Below are 25,407 nucleotides of genomic sequence, written 5' to 3'. Positions count from 1 at the left end.
GATAAGTATGGAAAGATTAGTGAGGCTTGAATAGCGAGGGATATTGTCAACCTTATCAAAAGGAGCTTTCGTACGGTCGAGAAGGGTGGGGCAGTCGAAAACCTTGAGAAGTAGAAAGAAAGTAGGAAGGTGTTTAAGAGGGAAATTAGGAGGGGTCAGGAAAAGTCCATGGCAAGTAGGATTAAGGTGAATCCCAAAGCTTTTTATTCATATGTAAAAAGCAAATGGGTGGCCAGGGAAAGAATTGGCCCACTTAAGGACAGTGGGGGGGAATCTGTGCTGAGACAGAGGAAATGGGCATGGTACTAAATGAGTACTGGCTCGGTCACAGAAGGCAAAGGGTAGCTGTAGAAGGGTGTTTTTCTGAATGGAAGGTTGCGACAAGTGGTGTTCCACAGGGATTGGTGTTGGGCCTCTGTTGTTTGTAGGATACATAAACAATTTGGAGGAAAGTGGTCTGATTAGTACATTCGCGGATGATACCATGGTTGGTGGACTGGCAGGTAGTGTTGAGGATTATCAGAGGGTACAACAGGACATAGATAGGTTGGAGACTTGGGCAGAGAAATGACAAATGGAGTTTAATCCAGACAATGTGAAGTAATGCATTTTGGTAGGTCTAACAGAGGGGAAATATACCATAAATGGCAAAACTCAGGAATACAGAAAGTCAGAGAGATCTGGGCATGCAGGTCCACAGATCTTTGAAAGTAGACAAGGTAGTCAAGAAAGCATATGGAATGCTTGCCTTCATTGGACGGGGCATTGAGTATAAAATTGGCAAGTCATGCTACAGTTGTACAGAACCTTGGGTCGGTCGCACTTGGAATATTGCGAGCAATTCTGGTCGCCACACTACCAGAAAGATATGAAGGCTTTGGAGAGGGTGCAGAGGTTTACCAGGATGTTGCCTGGTCTGGAGGGTGTTAGCTATGTGGAGAGGCTGAATAGACTCGGACTGTTTTCATTAGAACGATGGAGGTTGAGGGGGCGACCTGATAGAGCTCTACAAGATTAGGAGACGCATGGATAGCGTGGATGGGCAGGCACTCTTTCCCAGGGTGGAGGTGTCAGTCACCAGGGGGCATAGGTTTAAGGTCTGTGCGGCAAAGTTTAGAGGAGATGTGCAGATTTAAAAAAATTTTTTTTTTTTTTTTTTTTTTTTTTTTTTTTTTACATAGAGGGTGGCGAGTGCCTGGATCACGTTGCCAGGGAGGTTGTGGAAGCAGATACATTAACAGCATTCAAAAGACATCTTGACAAATACATGGATAGGATGGATATAGAGGGATACGGCACTGGGAAGTGCTGAGGGTTTTGGCCAAGGGTGGTTCATGACCGGTACAGGCTTGGAGGGCTGCATTGTTCTTTGTTACTTATTCTGTGCTGGTGCAAAACCAGATTTGTAAGATATAGATCCCAGCGACTGGTGGATCGTATCAAAAAGCATGCCCCTTCAGCTGTTCGCAATAAGCAAGGTACTGACTGCACTCAACCAGCCTGTGCTTGCAGAACTTAAAGATAAATGTCTGTTAGATGTGAATCCATGATTGGGCAGCACTTGCTGAAAACTCCCACATGTGCCAAGAATTACAAAATCGTTGAAAATTTGAATAAGTATATTTATTAAAAAAAAGAATTACACTAACAATCAACTTAAGATAGTCAGTCAGGCTTGCAATGGGGCTTACTTAAGTTTGCTAGAAACTCAATGCATTCATGCGCAGGGACCAGTCCTCTGCAGGCAAAAGAGATATAAATTGTTATTCCTTTCGAAAGTGGGCATTCATTCTTGCATCTGTTCTGATGAGTGCAAGACCAAAGGCTTCAACAGCATGCCTTCCACCATCATGGCATTTTGTAACCAATCAGTTCTATCCCATTCCCCCAAAATTAAAATCAAAGTATTGAGCCACATCTCTGATAAATATAAAACATTTCCCTGCTAACTAACCACCTGTCACCAGAAAGGTGGCGTATTTTCCCCAACCCTTAAATTTGGAGTGCTCCAACCCACTCTCAAGGTCCAAACCTTCTGCATTCACACAATAAATGAAGAATGAGGAAAAAGGAAGATGGTTCCGGGTATGACGACCACAAAATACAAGTTAGGGTTTTATGGGTGTTCAGAGTCCGGACAATCGAGTCAAATGGATGTTCCTTTAGAGGGGAAATTGGCTGATTTAAAGGTAATCCTGTCTATCACAAAGCAAAAGTTTCACAATAGCAATGGCCTGTAAAGTGGAGTGTTCAAAAGGTTCCAAAAGTTTGCTGTTTTTGACGAGGGCCAGTGTCCTTTCTGCTGCCACCTGCTCGATGGCAGACGGCACAGGCTGTTGCCGGAGTCCTGTTCTATTTGGAGGTCAAACAGTACCTGGTCCAAAGACTGCTCAACTAAAGGAAGCCTAAGTCTCAGTCACGTGATACTTGTTTTGGGTTGTTAAATGAGGCCCTCTTGTTAAAATCATTTGTGTTAGGACAGTTAATGCTAAGGCCATTAGCACCATTATTTAAGATTAGGAACTGTAAAGGGTTATCTTTGTCCGAAGTTGGCTGGAACAGACAGACCGGCTGCTGGGCCATTATGCGGTCTTGGCTGGAATGTTTATGCAATGCAAGGAGTGTTACATTCCAGACGTTTGAGGATGTTAACCGTTGTTAACTTTGAAATTTCTTAAGTGAGCGAGTGACCAGCTGGAGATATCTTGCCAGCTCAGCAATTGTCCATTTTGAAAAGTATCAAAAAAAATTACTTTATAAAGTAGTCCAGCTGATGAAATGTATTACACACATATACAAGTTATAACTACTCTCTGATGCATTCTCTATGACACACCTCTACGAATTAACATCCAGAGAGTATAAATTGTTGTTCCCTTTGAAATTTGGTATTCTTGTTATTCTGTCCATGAGTGTAAGACGAAAAGCTTCGACAGCAGGTCTCTCTATTTTTTAATGCTCTACTCAAGCTCTGTACTATTAATACATTTACACAAATGAGATTTCCTTTAAAAAGAGAAATCTAAATGAAGCAATTAATTTGCTAACTGTTGGCATTTGGTATACTTGTTTACAAATATGTATGTATGCTGCATAATCAAAACTAAATTATTTTATTACCTTTAAAGACTGTCTTTTTGTCACATAGTTTTCGGAATGCAACAACTTCTCATAGTCATTAAATACCTTGAAAAACAGAATAAATTTGACCAAAATCAGAAATTCTCTTTTTAGAAGTTCACGAAACATACCCAAAGTTAACACAAACATGCAGAGGAAATTTAAAGTTAAATACCAGAATTGTTTGTGCTTACTTACCAGATCATAATTCTGTTCTAAAAACTGTCCACACATGACTTTATGTCTTGTGAGCAAGTCCTGCAATAAAATATTGCTGAAGTTATCTTTAAACCTTGGAAGAAATATAATCTCAAAAAGTGCATCGAGCTAGTGGGTTAAGAGCAAAGATAGAAGTCTCAGGATCTGTTTGGAGTTTGGTTGTCAGTTGGCATGTTCTAAGTACTGAATGCACCTCCAGCAACAACCTTGCATTCATACAAGCACCTCTAATATAGCAAAACATTAAACAAGGTGCTTCATAGAAGCATTATTAAACAAAATTGACAGGAAGCCACATAAAATATTCACGCAGCGAAAAACTTCGCTATGGGAACAGGTGAAACCACTAGGTACCGGAAGAAGAAGAACAACATTTAGTTTAAGATGGAGATGAACCCAGGAAAGTGGGATGGAAATCTTCGGAGATGGGAGGAGAAAGGAATTAGCACACTAAAAGATTTGTTTCTTGGGGGTCGTTTTGCAGGATTGAAGGAGCTGAGAGCGAAGTATGGGCTGGAGCAGGGGAAAATATTTAGATACTAGAAGGGATCAAGGCACAGTGGGAGGAAGAGTTGGGAGAGAGTATGGAGAAGGGTTCTGGTGTGAGGTGCTCCGGAGGGTGAACGCCTCCACCTCATGTGCGAGTTTGGGCTGATACAGCTGAAGGTGGTGTATGGAGCACACCTTACAAGGACGAGGATGAGCTGGCTCTTTGAGGGGGTAGAAGATGTGTGTGACCGTTGCGGGGGAGGCCCCGCAAACCACATTCATATGTTTTGGTTCTGCCCAAAGCTGGAGGATTACTGGAACAAGGTTTTTAGGGTAATCTCTAAAGTGGTGCACGTGAAACTGGACCCAGGTCCTCAGGAGGCCATATTCGGGATGTCTGACCAGCCGGGGTTAGAAACGGGCGCGGAGGCAGATGTTGCAGCCTTCGCCTCGTTGATCGCCCAAAGGCGGATCCTGTTAGGGTGGAGATCAACCTCTCCACCCTGTGCACTGGTGTGGCGGGGGACCTGCTGGAGTTCTTGATGCTTGAAAAGGTCACATTTGAACAGAGAAGGATGGAGGGGTTGGGGTGAAGGACTGTATGTGTTAATGGTGACTATGGGTGATTCCTGGTCCTTTTTGTCATTTCTTTATGTTAACATGCGGCTAATGTCTGGGGTTTGGTGGGAGCATGGGATCGTTGTTATTGATATGGGGATTGACATTACATTCATTCCTGATTATTGTTTATTGTTGGGTGTAAATTTGGGAGAAAATGTGAAAAAGGAGGAAAATAAAAAATATTTAAAAACAAAAGATTGAGATGAAGAGCAATACCTTCTCGGAGGGTGGAATTTTGATCGTTGAATATATTCAAGATGGAGTTCGACAGATTTTGATCTACAAGTGGGTCTAGGGTATTGGGGGCAGGCAGGAAAGTAGAGTCCAGGTCAAAATCAGATCAGCCATGATCTTATTGAATGGTGGAACAGATTTGATGGTCTGAATGTCCCATTCCTGCTCATCTTTCTTCTGATCTTACAGGTGGGACTAGATGAGTCACTCTTGCAGAGTTGATGGGCTGAATGGCCATTTCGCAATTCAATATACACCAACAACACCCAGCTCTACATCAACTCTTTCTTTACCCCTCCAGTGTTGTTAAATTATCACACTACTTATCCAAGAACCCAAACTAAAATGAGCATACATTTTCTCATATGTTGGATAGACTAGAGCCGTTGCTTCTTCTCCCCGCTTCAAATTTCTTTGCCCGAGCTACCGGCTCCATCCCTCTCCCGAGCAACAGAAAGATTAAGCCAACCTATTCACAATAGGTATGAGGCTGGAAACTCATCTTGGGGTTAGACATTTCCAGCCTCATACCTACGCAATCATTAAGGCTGCCTATTTCCACCTTTGTAACATTACAATCTAACATTACACCGCTGAGGACCCGGGTTCGATCCCAGCCCTGAGTCACTGTTTGTGTGGAGTTTGCACATTCTCCCCGTGTTTGTGTGGGTCTTACCCCCATAACTCAAAAGATGTGCAAGGTAGGTGGATTGGCCATGCTAAATTGCCCCCGAATTGGGAAAAAAAAAAAAAACAGAATTGCGCACCCTAAATTTATTTTTTAAAATTCCAACTCAGTAAATGAGCATTTCAGAGAAGCACAAATTCAAATAGATACTTCCAAAATGATCGCACCAAAATTTATTTCAACTATGCCAGAAGGCAAAGAGAGGATCTACCAACATAAATGGGAATTCACAATCCTGTGCAAGTAGGAACAGCAGCAAGGTCACAACAGCATGTAAAACTTCAACAATGCAACAGTTAGCATACCTGCACTCCAAAAGAATGTACACTTAAATATGGAAAAATTAATGAAGCTGTTAAGTGAAACAATTTACCTTAAATGTGGCAAAGGCATCTGAAGCAATGTCAAATGTTGACATTTCCACATATTTGAAGAAATCTCTAAAATGTTCTGAATAAAGGATTATTTTGGCAAGTGGTTCATGTCTGATGCATTCCCTCAGCATGATTCCACAGTTCAAGGCAATCTCTGTTGTTTCATACCTGAACACGAGAAAAGTAAATACTTTGGAAGACATTCAAAAGTGCAAACATCAAAGTCTGTTATTGTCAGCATCACAAACTAAAGCACAAACTCAAAATATTTAAAAACACCAGACTTGGAAATCCATTAACATTTCAGTGACACAGTGCTGCATCCTGTCCTTTTTACTTTTCTTTATGAACCAAGTCTAATAATAATGTTCTGAAAATACACAGGATAGCAGCAAAGATATGGATCAATATAAATAACAACATGATTTATCCTGGGACTAGGAAGGGAAACAGAAAAGAGACTTTTATGGATTTTTTGGCTGCTATGGAGTAAATCCTGCCCATAAATGTTTAAAGTAAAGTGCATAGAACAGCTATCCTTATTCTGCAGCTAGCCACCTTTATTCCCTCCATCAATAAGCTATAAATTAACCCCATTAGCAAAATAGTTTGCCATTTATCCCTATAATTATCATTCTTCAAAGTACTATATCAATGCAGTAGTTAGCAATCACAGTTGTGGTTCAACAACGATTTTGATTAAAATAAATTAGGCATCAGAGCATGCACAATGGCAGGGCTAATGTCACTGAGTGAAGTTTAGAGTGCTTGCAATATTTGCAAAAAATTAAATGAAAGACCAAGCGAATATCTGCAGCACTAAAGATGCTACAGGGGCTCGTCAGCTCAGTTGGCTAGACAGGTAACGTGTGGATCAGATTAAATCCAACAGCATGGGTTCGATCCCCGTTTCAACGGAGGTAGATTTGGGACCTTGCTCCTCACCTTACCAATAGTAAAAAAATCACAGCACAAAACACAAAAAATGAAAAGCAGTTGAAGAGATTTAGCGTTGGAGATGCTTGGAAAAAAGGAGCAAAGATCTACAGAACTTCTGCAATAAGCTAACCGATACCTACGGTTGATATTTGAACATTTTGGGTCCTAGGGGAAAGAGTGCATGGAACTGGATCAGCAATACCGAAAATATCACTACCAAAATGGTGTCCAAACCACTGGTCACATGTAAAGAAGAAGGAGAGATAGATGGTGCAATCTGGTGAAACAACTGACAGTATAGTTGTTGTTCTACTTGCTCGAAGTTAAACAACAAAATACACAAGTAAAAACATTGAAAATTCCATCCTTGTAGAAAATCAAGAGTTGGAGAGAGGCAGAAAGACACACACACACACACACACACACACACACACACACACACACACACTTGAATTAGGTGGATCTTCAGAAGCGCTTGTTCATCCACCCATAATCCATATATTGATTTGAAAACGAGTCCGTATTACAAATTGGTCCACGGCCTTGCTCCTCCAAAACACCCAGAAAACCCTGCAGCCTACAATTCTGGTCCATCTTGTAGTCCTCGACTCTGCTCCACCATATACGCTAGAACCTTCAGCCATCTTGTCAACACACTCCAATTTCCTGTTTAAAACCACTCAACCACCCAATATCGCTCACCATCTTCAAAAGCCAGAAACCTCGATCGTTCATGATAACGAGAATGCCCTGCCCTATTTAGGTCATGACTCAGAGTCCTAAAATAGTTTTGAAAATAAGGCATGTGAAATAAAAGGTTCTAGGTTTATATTGAACCTTCCTGTCAATTAAATGACAGAAGGAAAGATGCATGTTTACTTAAAAATATAAACCAAAGAATTTAACTTTGGCCAAAATTGTGCACCCAAGGTTATTTGATACTTTTGCATTACAATTGCCAATACATCTCTCAGACAACCACCTATATCAAGTAAAAGACACTACCATAAGCGCAATTACAAAGACAACACCATAAGCATACTAAGCAGGCTGACTATTTTGGGAAATTCAAACAGATGAACATACCTCATTGAAAAAGGATTACCTGCATTTAAGTAATTTCTGGCAACCCTGCCAGCTTCAGGCATCTCCCAATATGATCCCTCCACTCCCACCCCTGTTGCTGACAAACAAAATGATGATTTCAGTCACATACTGTTGAAACCCTGTGCCAACTTGTTGCATTGTTGGCACAGGGTAGTTTCCATTGCAATGTCATTTCAATGTCATTTCAATCCTAGAGGTGAGATGATCAGTCCATGACATAGCTCAGCCCTGTTAAACTCTCCATAGGGGTGAGCATTACTCTGGTGTCTTAACACTTTCTCTTTGCCTCTCTTCCATGCAGAGGGGACCATTTTCCATTTGAGTAACGGAACTGAGGCACTTAGGAGATGGTGGGTGAAGACGCCCTTTGTGCGATTTCAAACTTTTAAAAAATTCATTTACGAGAGGTGAGTGTCACTTGCTGCACTAGCATTTATTGCCCGTCCCCACTGCTCTCCATTTCAGACAGCATTTGAGAATCAACCACATTTCTGTGGATCAGGAGTCACATGTAGGCCAGACCAGGTATGGATGGAATATTTCCTTCCCGAAAGGACATTTAGTGAACCAGATGGATTTTTACGACAATCAGCAGTGATTTCATGGCCATCTTGGGTTGATCTTCTTGCTTTGTCTTCTCTGTGCCCTTTGTTTAACATCCCTCCTTGGCAATTTGGTTTGTGGGTTGGTGGGAAACCTTCAATCTGACTGATCACCAGAAACATTGGGGGTTTGAACGCCCTGCAAAACGATTGCGAGCATTCGCACATCTTAAGAGCCTAAATTCTGATTTTTCTTTTTGCAAGAAACCCATCTACACATTAAAAATTAGACCAGGTTGTGCAATGGGTTGGGAAAGTGTTTCAATCTAATTTTAAAAGCAGGGCCAGGGGCACAGCGATTTTAATCAATAAAAGAGTCCAATTCTCCTCATTCCAGATTGCGGTTGACCCAAACGATCGATATGTAATTGTATGCGGTTCCCTATCGAACACCTCTGTAGTTCTGGTCAACGCCTATGCCCCTAATTGGGATGATACAAATTTAATCAAGGTTTTGTTGTCTTCCCTCCCCAACCCGACACACATAGTTTTATTTGGGAGGCGACCTGAACCGTGTTTTAGACCCAAAATTGGATTGATCAAAACACAAATCTTTTGTTCAATTGGAGTGGCCAGGGTTGTGCCTTCATCATGGCTCAGATGGGAGGGGTAGACACTTGGGATTTATTGTGTTCCAATGACAGGGATTTCTCCTTTCTTTCTCATGTTCACCATGTATACTCTCGCATTGATTTTTTCCACTTTGGATAAGGCTCTCCTCCATGGGTTATGGTGGTTGAGCACTCAGCAATTGGAATCTCTGATCATGTCCCACACTTTGTGGATCTGTTATTGGAATCTGCCACCCACCCAATGTCCACCCTGGAGGTTGGATACTTCTTTATTGGTCCATAACAAATGTTTAGATAGCTTGTCCACCTCTATTGATTAAATTGAATAGGTCCGACTCCAATTCCCCTTCCACGTTGTGGGAGGCTCTTAAGGCCGCCCTTAGGGGGGGAAATTATTTCTTATTGCTAAATATGAAGAAATTAAAACAGCAGAGGTTCATGGACTCCATTTTATAGATAGATCGCCAGTGCTCACTCGATTATATCAAGCATACAAAAGTTGCAGACCCAGTTTGAGATACTGGCCACCAATAAGGCTGTAAGTCTGTTCAAGCGCGCCGGGGTACTCTCTATGAATATGGGGAGGCCAAGCATCTTTTAGCTCATCAACTGAAACACCAGTTAGTCTCCTGTGAAATTCCCTAGATACTCAACTCGGGGGACAATTTATTTTCCACCCCTCTGCAGGGCAATGTAGCTTTTACACCCTGCTACTGTGACCTGTATGTCTGAGCCTCCTGCAGACAAGGCAATCATGGCTGAGTTTCTTGACAACCTGCCCATCCCATCTGTTGAAACAGTCAAGAGTTGCGAGTGAGACTCCCAGTTACGCCCAATGAGATTTTAAAATGCATTCGTCTTAAGAAAGCTGGTAAGGCTTCTGGCCTGGATGGATTTCATGGAAACACAGAAATCAGGAGGAGGAGGAGGCCATTTGGCCCTTCAAGCCTGCTCCACCATTCATTATAATCATGGTTGATCATCCAACTCAATAGCCTAATCCCACTTTCCCCCACCCCATATCCTATGATCCCCGAGGTGCTCTTATCTAACTGCTTCTTGAAAACATACAATGTTTTGGCCTCAACTTCTTCCTTTTTTTTTGTAAATTTAGAGTACCCAATTGTTTTTTTCCCCCAAATAAGGGGCAATTTAGTGTGGCCAATCCTACCCTACACATCCTTTTGGGTTGTGGGGGTAAGACCCACGCATACACAGGAGAATGTGCAAACTCCACACGGACAATGACTCGGGGCCAGGGTTGAACCCAGGTCCCTGACACTGAAGCAGGAGTGCTAACCACTGTGCCACCTGGTCCTGTTAGAATTTTGTATGTTTCTATGAGATTCCCCCCTCATTCTTCCCAGGAATCAGTCTGGGAAACTTCGCTGAATTCCCTCTAGAGCAAGAACATCCTTCCTCAGATAAAGAGACCAAAACTGCACACAATATTCCAGGTATGGCCTCACCAAGGCCCTGTATAATTGCAGCAAGACATCCCTGCTCCTCGCACTCAAATCCTTGCGCTATACAGGCCAACGTACCATTTGCCTTCTTTACCACCTGCTGTACCTGCAAGCTTACCTTCAGTGACTGGTGTACAAGGACACCCAGGTGTCGCTGGCACATTCCCCTCTCCTAATTTATGGGCATTCAGATAATAGTCTGCTTTCTCGTTTTTGCTACCAAAGTGGAAACCTCGCATTTCTCCAAATTATACTGCATCTGCCACTCATTTGTCCACTCAGTCAACTTGTCCAAATCACACTGAAGGATCTCTGCATCCTCCTCACAGCTCACCCTCCCACCCAACTTGGTGTCATCTATGAAATTGGATATTACATTTTGTTGCCTCATCTAAACTAATATAGATTGTGAATAGCTGGGGTCCTAGCACTGATTCTTGCGGTACCCCACGAGTAATTGCCTGCCATCTTAATTTTATAAGTTTATAAGAAATTCTCAGACCAATTTAAATCTTTGCTATGAGATATGTTTAACGACTCTTACCCCCGCGGTTCATTGCCTCCAACACTCGCTCATGCCTCTTTCCTTGCCCCTTAAGAAGGACAAGGACCCAATCAAATGAGGTTCATACTGACCCATTTCACTCAAAACAAATGTTAAACTGCTTGCTACGGTTCTGGCAGTTGGTACCATGCCTTCCAAGCATAGTTTAGAGGACCAAACAGGCTTTGTAAATGGCCGTTAGTTATCAGCTAATATACGCTGCCTTTTAAAGGTTATACATTCCCCCTGTGCCTGAGCCAGAAGTGATAGGAGTTTTAGATGCAGAGAATGCAGATGACAGGGTAGAATGGGGCTATTTGCTTGAAATCTTTGGAAGATTCAGGTTTGGCTGAAATTTTGTTTCATGAATCTGTTTGCTATACAATGCCCCTACTATCTGCAGTCACATGAACACTTTATATTCTGACTATTTTCCCCTTGAGTAGGGGCACGAGGAGAGGCTTTCCATTCTCTCTACTTTTATTCACCCTAACAATACCACCTCAGTCTTGACAGCTTCCAATCAATCGAAGGGTATTGATCGGGATGGGGTGGAATATGGGTAATCTCTTTAAGCAGATGACTTACTTTTACATATTACAGACCCAATTCCCTCCATCAGTGGCATAATGAAGACACTTAATACTTGCAATCCCTCCTCTGACTATAAATTAAATTTAGGTAAGAGTGAATGTTTTCCAGTCAACCTCCCGGGAGACAAGCTCATTTTGGCACGTTACCCATTTGCCTCTCCAGTACAGGTGTGTGTTAATTTGGGGTCAGGGTGGCCCATAATTGGGCCTCATTTCACAAATTGAATTATTCCAGTCCGATCGACAATGTTAAGACTGACCTACAGAGATGGAACAACTTTCCTTTGCCTTTGACTGGGTGGGAGGATTTAAACAATAAAAATGAACATACTCTCCAGATTTTTCTTTGAATGCCTCCCCGTTTTCCTGCCCAAATCCTTTCTTATCAAGGTTAATAAATTGATACCTGCCTTTATCTGGGCTCCAGAGGGAAAGACAGATATGGCGCTTGGTCTTTCCAAACTTCTTTTTTTATTACTGGGCCACCAATACCCAAAATCTCTTACTGTGAATCAGCGACCCTGATTCAATCTGGCCAAATGGAGGCTCGTTCTTGCACTACATCCACTCCCCCAGCCGTGGTTACTGCGCCATTTACGTTTTCTTACGCTAGATTTTCCTTGTACCTGGTCGATGATAGTCTTCTCCCTTAGGATCTGGAAACAGTTCCGACAACAATTTAAACTCCCATCCTTGTCCTCACTGGCCCCTATCTGTGATAACCACCTTTTCTTACTTTCAGGGCTGGACTCAACCTTTAGCTTCTGGAAACTGAAGGGACTTGAGCACTTTGGTAACCTGTTCGTTGAGGGGAGGTTTGCTAGCTTTAAGAAATTAACGGAGAAATTTAAAGTACCCAAATCTAGTCTTTTTCTTTATTTCAAGTTTGCGATTTTGCCCGTTTGGCTTGGCCTTCCTTTCTTCTGGCTCCACCTTCAACCTTACTGGCGAGGATTCTTTCCTCGGATTGGCTGGGCAGCGAGATTATTTCAGTTCTAAATTAATACATTCTCTCATCTGATCCCTCTCCGCTGATTTGATTTGATTTATTGTCACATGTACCGAAGTACAGTGGAAAGCATTTAGGAAACGTACAAAGTAGACAAAAAAAGAATAATCGACAGAGTAAATTAACATACAGTACATCGACAAATAGTGATTGGTCAGTGCGGAACAAGGGGCCAAACAAAGCAAATACATGAGCACGCAGCCTAGGGCGTCATTGAACAGTGTTTTTACAGGGAAAACATCAGTCCGAGGGAGAGTCGTTGAGGAGTCTTGTAGCTGTGGGGAAGAAGCTGTTCCTAAGTCAGGATGTGCGGGTCTTCAGACTTCTGTATCTTCTGCCTGATGGAAGTGTCTGGAAGAGGGCAAAGCCTGAGTGGGAGGGGTCTCTGATAATGCTGTCTGCCTTCCTGAGGCAGCAGGAGGTGTAGACAGAATCAATGTGAGGGTGGCAAGGCTGTGAGATGCTTTGGGCTTAGTTCACCACACTCTGCAGTTTCTTGCAATCTTGGGCCGAGCAGTTGCCAGGGCGAGGGCAAAATGGGAGTGTGAAGTGGGCCCTACATTCAAGTGAGGTTTGGAGAGATGCCCTATACAGGGTCAGCTCCATGGCCTCATGTGCATGGCTGAGCCTAATGCAGTTCAAAGTGCAACATAGGCTACAATTGACTAAGGCCAGGATGAGCGGGTTTCCCCCTAATGTTGAGTACAGATGTGATCGACCGCTGTTCGCTTGCTCCTGCAGATTACATGCATATACTATGGTCCTGCCCTAGACTAGCCAACGTTTGGGCTTCTTTTTTTAAGACTATGTCTAATATTCTCCGATTAAATTCAGACATGCCCACTGGTCGCCCTATTTGGGGTTTTGAACTCTCCGGCAATTTACCTTAGGGTAGAGAGGGGCGGACATTGTTGCCTTTCCCTCATTGATAGCATAGAGACGGATACTGCTCGGTTGGAGGTCTCCCACTCCGCTTAGTGCCTTTGACTGGTTAGGGGACTTAATGTCCTTTTTACATCTGAAGAAAATTAAATTTACTATTAAGGGTTCTTCTGTTGAGAGGTTCTATTGGAGATGGCAACTGTTTATTTCCTTTTTCAAAATGCTAGTCACCGTCAGTTGTTAGGGATAGAGTTTAAGTTATTTGCTTTTTCTGTGTTTTGTATTACTGGAAACATTTTCTTCTGTTCTTCAATTTGCATTAATTCTTCTTTTAAAAAAAATAAATTTAGAGTACCCAATTCATTTTTTCTAATTAAGGGGCAATTTATCGTGGCCAATCCACCTAGCCTGCACATCTTTGGGTTGTGGGGGTGAAACCCACGCAAACATGGGGAGAATGTGCAAACTCCACACGGACAGTGACCCAGAGCCGGGATCGAAACTGGGATCTCGGCGCCGTGAGGCTGCAATGCTGACCACTGCGCTACCATGCTGCCCCAAATTTGCATTAATTCTTGATCTGTACAGTTTTGCATTGAAAATGTGTTGTGTGTTTAATGAAAAAATTAAACCCCAATAAAATATATATTTTTAAAAGACAATGAATTCCATGGTCATCACTAGACTTTTAGGACTTGTAATTCCAGATTTTTATTGAATTCAAATTTCCCCATCTGCCATGCTGGGATTCAAACCTGGGTGCCCAGATCTTGCCCTGGGTCTCTGGATTACTAATCCAGTGACAATACCACTGAGCCACTGCCTCATCCTAAAAATATTTTCTTGGTGACACCAAGACGCCCATTATAAGGGAGTGTGAGGGGGGAGGGGTTTTATGTTATCATATGGCTTAGGTTGATTATGGACTTAAATTATATTATAGATGGCTGTTAAATCATTCAAAGGTGGGCGGCACATGGTGTAGTGGTTAGCACTGGGACTACAGTGCTGAGGACCTGGGTTTGAATCCTGGCCTTGGGTCACTGTCCGTGTGGAATTGCACATTCTCCAATGCCTGCGTGGGTTTCACCCCACAACCCAAAGATGTGCAGGTTAGGTGGATTGGCCACGCTAAATTGCCCCTTAATTGGGAAAAATAATAATAATAATTGGGTACTCTAAATGAAATGTAAAGGTTTTTTTGTTGAAGACAAATGAATAGAAGGGTAATCCAGTATGATTTGAATCAAACAGTGTGACACAATGCAAAGCAAAAGATAAATGCAAGATCTGCATTATTATCAGTACCTGTCAGCGGATTTTCCAGTGTGATTAGGTGGCAGATTCACACTATTTTGCACACAAGTTTTCTAAATAAAGACCTCTTTTACAACAAGTTTCTGTTATCAAATACTGTCTGACATATTTTTTGTTCTTAATATCAACCTCATTCTTATTACAAAAACTCAAGACACTCAGACCACATTATATTTCCGAAGCATGTGCGTTCAGCATTTACATTATATTAAATTATTTTAGCAAACTACTGGATAATACATACCCCTTCAACAGCATAAACAAGATTTGCTCATGGGAACATATATATTCCACTGTTGGGGTGCGAGTACCAATCTGTCTCCGCAAAATGTTGTTGAAGATCTGTGTAACATCCTTCTTTCCCTATTTCATGAAATATATAGTAACAAAGTCAAAAGTCTGGCATTGGTATAGTACTATTTTTAAAACAATTATAACTGCATGAAAATGTGGCCATTAGACCAGACAACGCAAGATTTTAAAATAACTGATAAATTACTCAAGTTTGAAAGTCTAGTTGCTTGACAATATTGGATAACTCAAAAGCTTAAATAAATTAAACCTTCAAAATTGCCAAATCAATTTGTTCACAGGTGGGCTTTTGCTTGTGGTAAAGCAATCAACAAGCAAAACTAAGACTAAGTAGTACTAATTTCAAACAATAAAGCTTCAAATTCAGGTGAAAGGGTGTCTATTTAAGATGTGTTTAAAATAATAGTGCATGTTATTAGCTCAGATCTGGTCTTGCTCATTATTTGACTGCGTATGCTATTTAGAGAGGAAAATTACAATGTCATTGTTCCTTGCAGAGTTTTGAGACAGACTAGGCACTGCAACTAATGTCTTATATAGCTGAGAATGTAAAGCACTAAATGAGGTTGTGGGGTGCTGGTGGTGGGCGGTTGAGTCATTTAGTTCATCAAACTAGCTTCTTCCACAGATGATGGTCCCTTCCCACTAACCATTTTTGTTGAAAGGTGATTCTGGCTAAATGTTCTGTTAGTAATGTAGGGGGACAATAATACAGTGGTTAATATAAAATGAGTTATTTGTTCATGTACAATCCTTCAATAAGTATAAATTGGTGTCGGAATAGAGAGGGGATCTTTGGAATAGAAGTGTCTAACTGGGGTAGAGGAACAGCGGGATCTCGGGGCACAGAAAGACAAACCACTGAAAGTAGTGAGGCAGGTTAATAAGTTACTTTTTTCTAAAAATGAAGCAAACAGCACTGAACAGGGTCAACTCCACCTCTTCATGCGCAAGGCTAAGCCTCATGCGACTGAAAGTGGTGCACAGATCGCACCTGACAAGAACTCTAATGAGCAGGTTCCTCCCGGAGGTGGAGGATAAATGCTAACGGTGCCAGGGAGGCCCGGCCAACCACACCCTCATGTTCTGGGCATGCCCCAGACTTGTTGGGTTCTGGACAGCCTTCTTAGAGGCAATGTTCAAGGTTGTGGTGATGAGAGTGGAGCCGTGTCCAAGGGAGGCAGTCTTCGGGGTAATGGACCAGCCAAAACCATTCATAGGGACGGGCTGCTGCCCTTGCCTTTGCTTCTTTAATTGCCCGCCGAAGAATCCTGTTCAGCTGCCGATCAGCAGAACCACCCACAGCTGCCAGACCTGTCGGACTTTCTCCACCTGGAGAAGATTAAATTTGATGGCCTCCACGCTTCACTAACTTGTTCCAGGACCGGTTCGAAGCCAACAGCCTATAGAGTGGGGGAGGCATGGGAGCCAACGAGACTGCAGGGAACAGACAGGGAGGGGAAGGGGAGGCCAGGGAGAGAAGAGGGGGAGGCTGGAGAATGGCTGAAACAGATGTCAGGGGGCTTAAAGCAAGGCCATACAGAACAAACCCCCCAAAGAAACACCAAAATAAGATGGGGGAGGGGTGAAGGGGGGGGTAGAGCCAAATGACAAAGGGAGAAGGGGAAAGCACTGCATACATGTAAATAGAGGATAAATGCCCACTGTATGAGTGATCAAAGAAAAGATCTTAAAACAATAAAAGGAGGGGATGGGGAGCGGGTACCATGGAGGAGGAAGGAGATCAATACCAAGGCAAGTGTATTGTGTATTGAGCCTGATGCACAATTGAACAGTGCATAAAATGAAAAACATCAATAAAACCATTTTCAAAGAAAAACCCCCAAAGCAAACTAGGCACAGGTTCATTTCTGGAGGGATGGAATTGAAAAGTAGAGGAGTGATGTTAAACTTGAATTGAACTTGTATTAACACAACTGTATTCTTGGTTATGGAACTGGTGAGATACTAATGTTATGTCATTGTTGTAAATAGAACTGAGACATTAAATGGTTTAATTACTCCTTGAGGATAGCATGGACATCATAAATATTCCACTTCTTCAGCTGAATAAGTTGTTGCTGTTCCCTTATTGTCAATAAATAAATAAATAGAAGCGGATATAATAGTTGATTTTGTCTGGACTAATGCTCAGGGGACATGAGTTTGAATCTAACCACAGCAGCTGGGAGAAATTAAATTCAATTAATTAATAACTTTGGAATAGAAAGAGTCTCAGTGATGACAACTATGAAACTATGAGATTGCTGTAAAAATCCATCTGGTTCACTAATGTCCTGCAGAGAAGAAAATCTGTTATCCTGACTGGGTCTGATCAACAGCAATGTGATTGACTGTGCCTTCTGAAATGGCCCAGCAGGCCACACAGTTAAATCAAACTGCCACAGAAAAGTTGTACAATAAACCAGAATGCACATCACCATCAACCTCGGCACCAGAAACTATAGGCAACCTACCCGGTTTACCCTGCCCACTTGTCTTCCCCACTAACATCTGGGGACTGGTGCCAAAATTGGGAGAGTTGTCCCACAGACAGCTCAAGCAACCATCTGGCATAATCCTACTCACTAAATTATACCTGGCGGCGTAGTCAACCGCCAATCCAGCAAAATTCTTCCCCGGGCAATCAGAGAGGCGAAGGTAACAATGTTGGCCTTCTTCCCCTCCATCAGCTCCGGCATTTCCGATATCCCCAAAATTGCCACCATCAGGTCTGGCCCGAGCTCCACCCCCATAATCTGTGTTAGCGTCCCGAACACTCCCGCCCAGTATCTCTCTAACTTCTCACAGCCCCAGAACATAGGCGCGTGGTTCGCTGGTCCTCGCCCACACTTCTCACTCTGCCACCCCCTGGACAAACCCACTCATCTTTGCCAGAGTCATGTGCACCTGGAGTACCACCTTAAACTGTCCTCGCACATGGTTGAATTCACCCTGCGCAGTGCCTCACTCAACACTCCAACGAATTTCCACCCCCCTAACTCCTCTTCCCAACTCTCTTTGATTCTGACCACTTGCATTCCTCCCTGCTCCCCCAGTCACCCATATATGTCCCCAATCCTGCCCGCCCCTTCCATGTCGGGAAGCAGCAACCGTTCGAATAGGGCATACTCCGGCAGACTGGGAAACCCTTTCCACAGTTTCCGTGCAAAGTCCCTTACACGTAAGTACCTAAATTCACATCCCTTCGGGAGCTCTACCCTCTCCCACAACTCCTCTAGACTTGCGAACCTCTGTTCTAAACACAAATCCCTCCCTCTCACCAGCCGCACCTCTCTAACATACCAATCATGGACTGTACCATCGGGCTCTCCGTGTATCTCCTCCGTGCCAGTGGGAGCACCACCGTCACCATGGCCCTCAGGCTGGACCCCCTGCAAGACTCTTCCTCCATTCTAACCCCTCTCCTTCCCACCATCGCCTCACTTTCTCCACATTCGCTGCCCAACAGTAGTGCAGCAGGTTCGGTAACCCCCCCTTCTGCCTCTGTAGCAGGGCCCTCTTCACCCTTGGCACCTTCCCCACCCATATACACTGAAATGACCGCGTCCAAATTTTGAAAAAGGGATTTCCGAATAACAATTGAGTGTCTAGAATATAAATGGGAACCTTGGCAGGACATTCATTTTCACCACTTGAACCCTTCCCGCCAGGGTCAGGTGCAGTGTATCCCACCTCCTAAAGTCCTCCTTTAAATTCTCCACCAACTTTGTTAAGTTCCACTTGTACAATGTTGCCCACTGCCCAGTCACCTGGATGCCCAGATACATTAAATGGCAAGCCGCCTAAATTAGCTCCAGAACTCGACTCATTCACCACGAACACCACACGCTTCCCCACTTTCAACTTATGACGCGTGAAAGCCCCGAACCTCTCCAATAGGCTCATAATCCTCCCATACTCTCCTGGGGTCCGACACACAACAGCAAATCGTCCACGTACAGTGACACCCGGAGCTCCCGACTCCCCCTCCAAATCCCCTGCCACTCTGCTGACCTTCTAAGGGCCATCGCCAAGAGCTCTATTGCGAATGCAAACAGCTGCGGCCACAGTGGACACCCCTGCCTCGTTCCCCTATACAACCTGAAACTCCGTGAGCTCATCTCATTGGTCCACACACTCGCCACTGGAGTCACACACAGTAGACGCACCCATGTCACAAACTTTGGCCCAAACCTTCCCAGGACCTCGAACAGGTACTGCCACTCCATCCGATCAATGGCCTTCTCAGAGTCCATGGACACAACTACCTCCGGTACCTGTCCCTTCGACGGGATCATGATCACATTCAATAACAGTCTAATATTACTCGAGAGTTGCCTGCCCTTCACGAAGCCCGTTTGATCCTCTGCAAAGAATGCATCTTTCCATCCTCCCCGCCACCAACTTAGCCAGCACCCTCATGCCCTTATTCAACAGTGTTATGGGCACGTACCTCTTATCCTAAATCCATGACCTCTTGTTCTAGAAGGCCCATCTTGTATAACTCAATCTGATCTCTGCCCTCATTCCTCTAAACTCCAGAGAGTATAGGCCTAAACTGTTCAATCTCTCTTCATACGACAAACCGTCCCCATCTCTGGAATCAACCTAGTGAACCTCCTCTGAACTGCCTCCAATGCCACTCCATCTTTCCTCAAATAAGGGGACCAAAACTGTGCAAAATAGTCCAGATGAGGTCTCACCAATGCCTTGTAGAGTTGCAACACTTCCTTAGTTTATACTTGATTGCACTCCAAAGTCTCTCCCCATTTAAATAATAAAATAATAAGCTGCCTTCCCATTTTTCGGACCAAAATGCATGACCTCACACTTGCCCACATTAAACTCCATCTGTCACATTTGGCCCACTCTCCCAACCTATTTATATCAATTTGTAAGGTTCTTATTTCCTCGTTGCAACTTACTGTCCAACCTAATTGTGTGTCATCTGCAAATGTGGCTATAGAACCTTCTATCCCTGTATTCAAGTTGTTTATATAGATTGTAAATAGCTGATGCCCAAGTACTGAACCCTGCGGCACCCCACTGGTTACATCTTGCCCTCCAGAGTAAGACCCATTTATCCCCAATTTTGTCTTCTGTCCGTCAAGCAGTCTTCTTCCAAGCTAATAAATTACCCCTAATCCCATGTGATCTAACCTTGTGAATTAACCTTCTGCACGGCACCTTATCAAACATCTTCCAGAAATCCAGGTACATTACATGTACAGGACCCTCAATATACACTTTGCTTGTTACATCTAGCAAATTAGTCAAACATGATTTGACTTCATAAAACAATGCTGACTTTGACTCCTCACAGCTCACCTCCCACAACTTGGTGTCATCTGAAAAATTGGAGATATTACATTTTGTTTCCTCAACTAAATCATTTATATTGTGAATAGCTGGGGTCCTAGCTGTAGCCACTTAAAATGGCCAACTCCCGATTCAAAATGGCGAACGGCAAAGGCGGATGGGAAAGTCAGCCAACAAGACAAAGACCAGCAGCTGCAGGTTGGCTGTGTAACTACCTCTGGAAAGGCCAGACAATATCGATACCAGCAACCATCAGCATAACAAAACAACAGCCATCTGCATACTAATAAGCAATCCCCGGGAACAATAAACAACATTTAGACACACAAAGCAAAACCAGACTCTTCGGCGCCAGCAGGAGCCTACACAAAAGGAGGTGAACGAGCATCTCAAGACCGCCCATCGGTCAGGGAACCGCTCCAGCATTGGAGAAAATTGAACCAAGCAATTGGGACAAAGTCCAATCACTTGGGACCAGGTACAGGGTCCGCCCCAAAAGGCGGGAAGCCCCTGGGGACTATAAAAATTGAGCCCCAAGTTCAAATCGCTCTCTTCTTCTCCACCTCTTCGCTCTCTTCAGCAGCTCTTCTTCACCTCTGCGTCCTGCCCGGGTCACCCAGCAACACGAACCAACATTGACCGTGACCGGTGCAGTGATCGCCGAAGCCCGTAAGTCTTAATTCAACGTTCGCTACGAGACAGGCGCTCCGAGCTACCAATCCGTACCAACTTCGAATCCCGCAGACTCAGAACCCGAACGAAAGGCCATTTGTTCCCCTGACCTGGTGGGCCAGTCTGAAGTTAAGTATAGGCCTGTTAGTTGTAGAAGTAGCTTAGACGTAGAATTTGTGCATGAGTAGCGATTACTGTGTATAATAAATGTGCTTTGATTTAAATCTTACTAATCGGTGTATTGGGTTATTGATCATTACTCGGACTTGAATCTTGTGGCGGTATCATAAAGATACCTGGAGACTCGAGACCAAAGGTAAAACAGAGCAATTGAACCAAGGAGAAAATCAGTAACATAGCACCGATTCCTGTGATATCCTGAGAACAACTGTATATATATATATATATATATATAAAAACCATTTGTAACACATAATGGCATCTCAAAATATTTTACAGAGGTCATCAAAAATAGAGGTCAAGCTTGAGAAAATATTTGGGGAGGTACAAAAACATTGGTGGAAGAGGTGGATTTTAAGGAACATCTCAAAGAACGAGAAAGGTTGAGAGGCAGAAGGATTTAAGGGAAGACAAACCACAGCATGAAGTCCAGGCAGCTCAAACACTACCAATGGGACAAAGTTTTTTTGGGGGGGAATACATTAAAGATTGGGGTCTGGAATGGAGAGCTCGGTAGTGGGATGTGCTGCTCAATGCAGATGAGAAACTATCATTGAAATTTTAAATATGAGGAACTGGGGGAACTAGGAGCTAGTGTAGGTTCATGAGAAGATGCCTCTAGGATGCGGGGAACTTGGTGCATAACAAGATTTGGCCTAAACTTTGGATTGAAGTTTATGGGAGTCAATTGTTGAGAGAATGGGCAGAAAGCATATCCAGAAAGGATATAAATTCGAAACAGACGTGGAAAACTAATAGAAGAAAAACATTAAAAAGGTATGGATAGTTTGCACATTCTCCCCGTGTTTGTGTGGGGTTCGTCCCCACAATGTTCTATAGTGTAGATGGGCTTTAGAGTGGTTTCACAGGTCGGCGCAACATCGAGGGCCGAAGGGCCTGTACTGCGCTGTAATGTTATGTAACCCAAAGATGTGCAGGGTAGGTGGATTGGCCACACTAAATTGCCATTGCCCCTTAATTGGTAAAAAATGAATGGAGTACTCTAAATTTATTTAAAAAAGGTATGGATAAAGGACAATTAAATAGCACTAGATGAATATCTCTTTTAGAGATTACATTTCAAGATATTAAATACCTTGTGATCAACATCCTGGGGTTAGGCACTGCACGAAGAAGCTATATCTGCAGCAACTTTATTCTTCAATTCAAAACCACAAAAATAGCCACTTCCCATCCATTCCAGGACTTACTTCCACAGCTGTATGGAGCACAGCAATCAGGACTAGATGTACTGTTGCCTTTGGATAATTTAGGAAGGCACTCAAGACATGCATATCCTTTAAACATAAAGGAAGAAAGCATGCCTGCATAAATGCCTCCTAGCCTTTCTGAACTAGAAGTACAATAGTCTTAAACGTTCTTTAGTCCCACGTAAAAGTTTTGAAAACAAAAATAGTGAATATAAAATCCTACGTTACATTGGTCTCCCTCACCCCGAGACACCAATAAAAACGAGAGCATTTTCAAGGAGTCTGCACGTTCTCCGTGTCTGTGCTCCGGTTTCCTCCCACAAGTCTCAAAAGACGTCCTGTTATGTAATTTGGACATTTTGAATTCTCCCTCCGTGTACCCGAACAGGCAACGGAATGTGGTGACTAGTAGCTTTTCACAGTAACTTCATTGCAGTGTTAATGTAAGCCTACTTGTGACAATAAAGATTATATCACCCTCCTTGCAACAGGCTAATAGTGAAGAGAAAAGGAGATCAAACAAAGGACATATTTGGCTCACAAGTCGAACAGCACACTCCACAGAAATCAATGAAACATCTTTTTATAACCATTGTTAAAGCTGCTCTATTACTGCATTAAGGTATCTTATTTGATGCATTGTTTTGGGAATGGTGGAAATATACTGAATACACAAGCACAAAAACAGGTCAATTCAACCTAATTAATCATTGCTGGTGCTTAGACTCCACAAGACTCTTCTCCCATTCCATTTACCATGTCTCGGATTTTCAGCATATCTTTCTATTCCATTTCCTTTTGCATGTTTATCAGATTTCCTTTTGAAAGCATTGAAGCTATTCGCCTCAACCTTCTCCTGTGGTAGCGAGTTTCACATTATAACCACCAAGTAAAAGATGTTTTAAGTTTTCCTATTGGAATTCTTATTAACAAGTTGCTATTTATGGCTCCCGAATCATTTTCACTGCATCTACCCTGTCAAACCCATTCATAATTTTAAAGACCTCTGTAAGGTCACCAAGTCCTCTCTTTTCTAAGGTCTCAACCTATCCCAATCTTTCCTGATAGGGGCTCGTCAAATGCAGCTCATGGGCTGCCTGTTGTCAAGCTGCCTGCCCCCAGAGCTCATCCATAAGCCTATTACAGCCCTCAAGTGGCCTATTAATCACCACTTAATTGTCCCATACACTCCTGCTGCTATTTTACAAGTGACAGGGGAAGCCAGTGCCAAGCGTCTAGCCTGCAGCATTGCTGCTCAGGCTGCTGCCAGGATGGGGTGGGGCATACCTTCTCAAGAAATCCCTCGTTTCCACTGGAGATGGAGACACACCCCCGCCCCCCAAAAAGGTCATATCCTCATTTAACCACCCCTCTGAAACCAAAAACCCAGCCCCAAAACCTCTAATGCCCCTTGGGGCCTGCCAATAATCCAAACTTCCCTGCTATTAGCTCTTCTTTTCCAGAGGCTGGCTGTGGACACTGCTGGGACTACGGAACTTCTGGCTAGTCAGATTCGTCGACAACTCTTGAAGCTGGGACTTTTAGCTCTTTTGGTGCAAACTCGATGGGTCGAATGGCCGCCTTCTGCACTGTAGGAATTTTATGTTCTTCCTCATTATGGGGGCAGCGGTCTCACCCTCGGTCAATTAACATTCGTCACACGTTAAATGGCTGTCGGGTAGCAGGTATCAGCAGGGACGTGTTCCCCAACTCTTCAGGTGGTGGGGCAGGAAAACCCACCATCCATAAATCCTGCCCAACTTCTCAGTTCTGGTACCACCTTTGTAAAAATGGTTTTTCACTTTCTCCCATACCCTTTTTACAGTATGGAGACGAGAACTGTGCAGCCTGAATTAATTGCTTTACTTATCTCGGATGCTGCTTTTAATGATTTGTTTACTGTTTTCTCGAGATCTCTTTAATCTTTTACCCAATTCAATCTATCATCCATTTTAAACTTGATTTTCCACTTAACTATCCAAGGGGCAGCACGATAACACAGTGGTTAGCACAATTGCTTCACAGCTCCAGGGTCTCAGTTTCCGGCTTGGGTCACTGTGCGGAGTCCGCACGTTCTCCCAGTGTTTGCGTGGGTTGCCCCCACAGTCCAAAGATGTGCAGGTTAGGTGGATTGACCATGCTAAATTGCCCTTAGTGTCCAAAAAGGTTTGGTGGGGTTGCTTGGGGTGGAGGTGTGGGCTTCGAATAATGGAATGAATCACTCAGTGGGCTATAACGATATAATTCTGCTTCTGGAACGATGACTCAGAAGTGCACAATTATGAAATGGAAACTTTTCTGCCAGCTTCAAAAGGGACCAAGTTAAAATGAAAATCATATTTACCAGAAATTGGACTCTTACTCTACAAGCACAAAACTATTTTAAACTTCATTATTTTTATATATTAAAGATTAACTTTATTTTGTTAACTTTATTAATGCATTTCAACCACCTTTTTGTGGTCAAGTTACCACATCTTTTTGGCATGAGAATAAAAAAATCTGAGAGCAAGTTCAACACAAAGTTTCAATAATTTTACCGACAGAAGACAAGCTAGCAGAAAAATGACTATGTTTACATCTATCAGTGGAGGTCGTGGAAGAAAATGAGAACTGTTCTGAATATGTGGAACGGTTGGAACACTTTCTTAGAAAATGGGCACAGTAAAGAAGTCTTACAACACCAGGTTAAAGTCCAACAGATTTATTTGGAATCACTAGCTTTCGGTTCCAAATAAATCTGTTGGATTTTAACCTGGTGTTGTAAGACTTCTTACTGTGCCTACCCCAGTCCAACACCAACATCTCCACATCTTGGAAAATGGGATCACAGACGAGGCGAGAAAGCGCTCAATTCTCCTGAGTATGTGTGTGGGGGAAGACTTACAAGGTAGTAAGAAATTTAGTTATACCACGGAAACCGGGGCAACATTT

At 43.1% G+C, this 25,407-nt stretch overlaps 1 protein-coding gene across 1 annotated transcript in view; it reads right to left on the bottom strand.

Annotated features, from left to right (window-relative positions):
* Positions 1-25,407, bottom strand: part of cab39l (calcium binding protein 39-like) — a 258,002-nt gene that overhangs the window by 22,992 nt on the left and 209,603 nt on the right. Inside the window, exons 5-8 of the mRNA XM_072514243.1 lie at positions 15,021-15,139; positions 5,745-5,913; positions 3,319-3,378; positions 3,121-3,186 (exon numbers count right to left, since the gene is read on the bottom strand). Coding sequence (XP_072370344.1) covers positions 3,121-3,186; positions 3,319-3,378; positions 5,745-5,913; positions 15,021-15,139 — 414 coding nt within the window. The remainder of the gene's footprint in view (positions 1-3,120; positions 3,187-3,318; positions 3,379-5,744; positions 5,914-15,020; positions 15,140-25,407) is intronic.

This window comes from Scyliorhinus torazame, chromosome 8 (genome assembly GCF_047496885.1).
Source record: "Scyliorhinus torazame isolate Kashiwa2021f chromosome 8, sScyTor2.1, whole genome shotgun sequence".
NCBI classification, from domain to species: Eukaryota; Metazoa; Chordata; class Chondrichthyes; order Carcharhiniformes; family Scyliorhinidae; genus Scyliorhinus; species Scyliorhinus torazame.
This window is presented reverse-complemented; position numbering and strand designations above follow the sequence as displayed.